The 3,207-nt window shown below is 45.6% G+C and overlaps 1 protein-coding gene across 1 annotated transcript; it reads left to right on the top strand.

Annotated features, from left to right (window-relative positions):
• Positions 1 to 265: 265 nt before the first annotated feature.
• On the top strand, positions 266 to 2,404 carry LOC123046457 (40S ribosomal protein S11). The gene is made up of 6 exons (XM_044469833.1): positions 266 to 403; positions 990 to 1,030; positions 1,144 to 1,244; positions 1,624 to 1,768; positions 1,852 to 1,941; positions 2,144 to 2,404. The coding sequence occupies exons 1-6, from the start codon at positions 392 to 394 to the stop codon at positions 2,232 to 2,234; spliced, it is 480 nt and encodes a 159-aa protein (XP_044325768.1). The 5' UTR covers positions 266 to 391; the 3' UTR covers positions 2,235 to 2,404.
• The last annotated feature ends 803 nt before the right edge of the window (positions 2,405 to 3,207 follow it).

The raw sequence follows: 3,207 nt of genomic DNA, 5'->3' as shown, positions 1-3,207 counted from the left end.
AGGGGATCTCTCTCTCTCTCTCTCTCTCTGGTTTACAGTATGTCTCAGCACGGAGGACGGTCGGAGCGAGCATTAAGATCGGACGGCCCAGGCGTAACCCCACGGCTAACACACCATCAACGGCCTGATCTACCCAGAACCCCGAGGCGGGCCCGCCCGCGACAGATGGGCCTCCCATGGGCATCGGCGACGGGCCGGCCCGAGGAGACGGGTGGAGAGAGGCCCGGAACGGAAGGGCTGCACATTCCCGCAGCGGCGCCCAGTGCTATAAGAATGCACTCACCCTTAGGGTTTGCGCCCCGCCGCCAACTCCTCTCAGAGCCTTGCTCCCGCTTCCCCTCGACGCGCCGCCGCCGCCGCCTCCGAGCCCCTCGACGCCCACCTCGCAGCCATGGCGGAGCAGGTAAAGGCTCTCCTCTCCTCCCCGTGTAGCGCTCTTCCTCTGCTCTCTCCCGTTCGCTTGCAGGCGCCGGGTGCTCGCGATATGTGATGCGGCGCCTTTGTGCTTTTCTGCCATGTATGCTTAGATCTGTCCGTGGAGAAGCCTGTGTATTCCTTGCAAATCGAGTAGCATGCGGTATCTTTGCGGTCAGAAGAACCTGCTGCCGTTTTGGTGTGTTCGTGGTGCGATAGGTTACTACCGTGGTAATTTTATCTACTTGTTCATTAGTTGATTTCAGCTGTTTCCGCGTAGTCGTTAGCAGCATGCCATTAACATCTTATGCTGTGGCTGAAGCTTGGTGTTTCACTGTTAGCATGGGCTCTTCTCTGACCATTTGGACACCAATAGGATCTTGGTGTCTGTTGAGTGATAGTGTCTATTCAGAAAAGTTATTGCAGTAGCCTTTGTTGTATTGTTCATTTTGAGTTTGCCAAGTACCGAGTGAAGTATAGATTGTTTTCCTAGTTTGTCCTATTCCTGTGTACAATAGATCATAATTTGTTGCTGTTATTTTCTAATGGTAGTTTAAACTTGATATGTTGTGCAGACCGAGAAGTCTTTCCTCAAGCAGCCAAAGGTTTTCCTCAGGTGAGGAGATCGATTACCCTTCTTGTGTGCTGTTGTTGTTTTTAGCAATGTGCATATCTTTTGTTGATTCAGTGTGATGCACATGCCCTAACACCGTTTTCTGTTTAATTTAGCACGAAAAAGGCCGACAAGGCCAAGAGGCCAGGCAAGGCTGGCAACCGCTTCTGGAAGAGTGTTGGCCTTGGTTTCAAGACCCCAAGGGAAGCGATCGATGGTAAACTATACTAGGCCAATCCTTCTATTTTAGCACTGTTCGATACTTGAGTAGGTGATGCTAGTCTTGATGAATGCAAGTATGCGTGCCTAAGATCATACTTCAGTACATTTCTCCTGGCTTTGCTAGCCTAGTCTACACAAAGAATTGAACCTAGTAAATTCTCAGTTGGTGTAGTGATTGTCATTGGTAGATCCACAGCCGATTTTCTTTTGGTCATGTGGAAACAGTTGAGCCATGAATTGTACCATGTACTGTTTCTTGATGTTTTGTTTCTAATGTCTGGCTAGTACTGTGGTTGACATAAACCGTGAATAGTTAATTGAGCCTTATTTACTGTTAAGGTTGCAACAGTGTATTAATTCCTATTCATTTCCAGGTACCTACATTGACAAGAAGTGCCCATTCACTGGAACTGTTGCCATCAGGGGCAGAATCATAGCTGGAACCTGCCACAGTGCCAAGATGAACAGGACCATCATTGTTCGCAGGAACTACCTTCATTTTGTGAAGAAGTATCAGAGGCAAGTATACCCATTGATGATTCTGTGAACATTGTTCTTCCCTGTGGCATTTCTAACTCAAAATTCAATTGTGCACCTTGCAGGTATGAGAAGAGGCACTCCAACATCCCAGCTCACATCTCCCCCTGCTTCCGAGTCAAGGAAGGCGACCATGTCATCATTGGCCAGTGCAGGTAAAACTCGTTACTCTTGCATGACTATCAACTTGAGAATGTTAGCCTGGGTTTTCTAGTATGTTGACCCTTGTGCAGTTATGTTACTGTTATTATACATGCTTTGATATTCCACTTCATCATCATTATATAGTTGATGTATTGATTACTGCAGAAAGCTATTTTCTTTTGTGCTGAAGTATATTGCTTGTGTCTGAAACAGGCCCCTGTCGAAAACCGTGAGATTCAATGTCCTGAAGGTTGTTCCAGCTGGAACCACCGGAGGCGGGAAGAAGGCTTTCATCGCTGCTTAAGCCCAGGCTCTGATTCATGAGTAGTTCATAGTCAGACGTTTTAAGCACTTAAACCTACCAGGCTGCTGCTGTTTTGCGATTTGATTCCTGTGTTTTCTGTCAAACCGAAGAATGTCGTGATCTGAACATGTCTTGTGGAATCTATCTATCATTAATAGTTTTGCTTAAAATTGTACGGTCAGTTTTTTCTTTGGTGCTGAATTTGTTTTGCCCAGATGCGATATGATCTTTACCGGAGCATTGTTGTCTTGTTCCTATTCTGAATGTCCATATATTATATATTTTTTACCGTCTCATTTAGCTTGAGATTTGACTTGAGATCGTCACAAGTTGAGTTGTCCTTGAGTTTCACTCGGTCTCACTGGTTTGCACCCTAGTTGCTGTTGTACCGCCCCGGTTGTTGCTCAGGCCTTGAATGTTGTGGCTCACAAGTGTTTCAACTGAATGCCATAGCAGAATGCTTTGATGTGTTGTTGTTGACTTTGAAAGAAACATGATGAATTGTCGTGTGATGTGGCCTCAAATGTGGAGTTCCAAGGCACGAGGCATAATGCATCATTTTGGCCGAGTGTGCATTTTTGGTTCATTCGAGCACAAGCACTAGTCGCCCAATGACATGAAAGTGATCCATAATCGCAAACGGAGGTCTCATTCAAAATGCCGTCAACAAGTATATTGCTTGAAATTGCTCGGAAGTTTTGTCTGTTGTTACTACATATTGATCATTTCATTAATTAGCTCAATTGGCAACTTGTTGGAAACTTCATTGCTACGCGCCGTTCTATCGTAGCAAGTCCAAGTTACAAGCCCTTCGCAATGATGCATTGATGAAGCTCAATGACCATGACAACTAGAGTAGATACATTACATATGAAGAAGTTTATCCTCGAGGATGGAAAGATTGAGACGAAAGACTCTTTTGGTTGTTGAACGTCTTTTGAGGAGTGTTTTCGGATTTAAATGTACTGCTATT

The sequence above is a fragment of the Triticum aestivum genome, chromosome 2B (assembly GCF_018294505.1).
Source record: "Triticum aestivum cultivar Chinese Spring chromosome 2B, IWGSC CS RefSeq v2.1, whole genome shotgun sequence".
Classification (NCBI taxonomy): Eukaryota; Viridiplantae; Streptophyta; class Magnoliopsida; order Poales; family Poaceae; genus Triticum; species Triticum aestivum.
The sequence above is the reverse complement of the archived record's forward strand: the minus strand, read 5'-3'. Positions and strand labels throughout refer to the sequence as shown.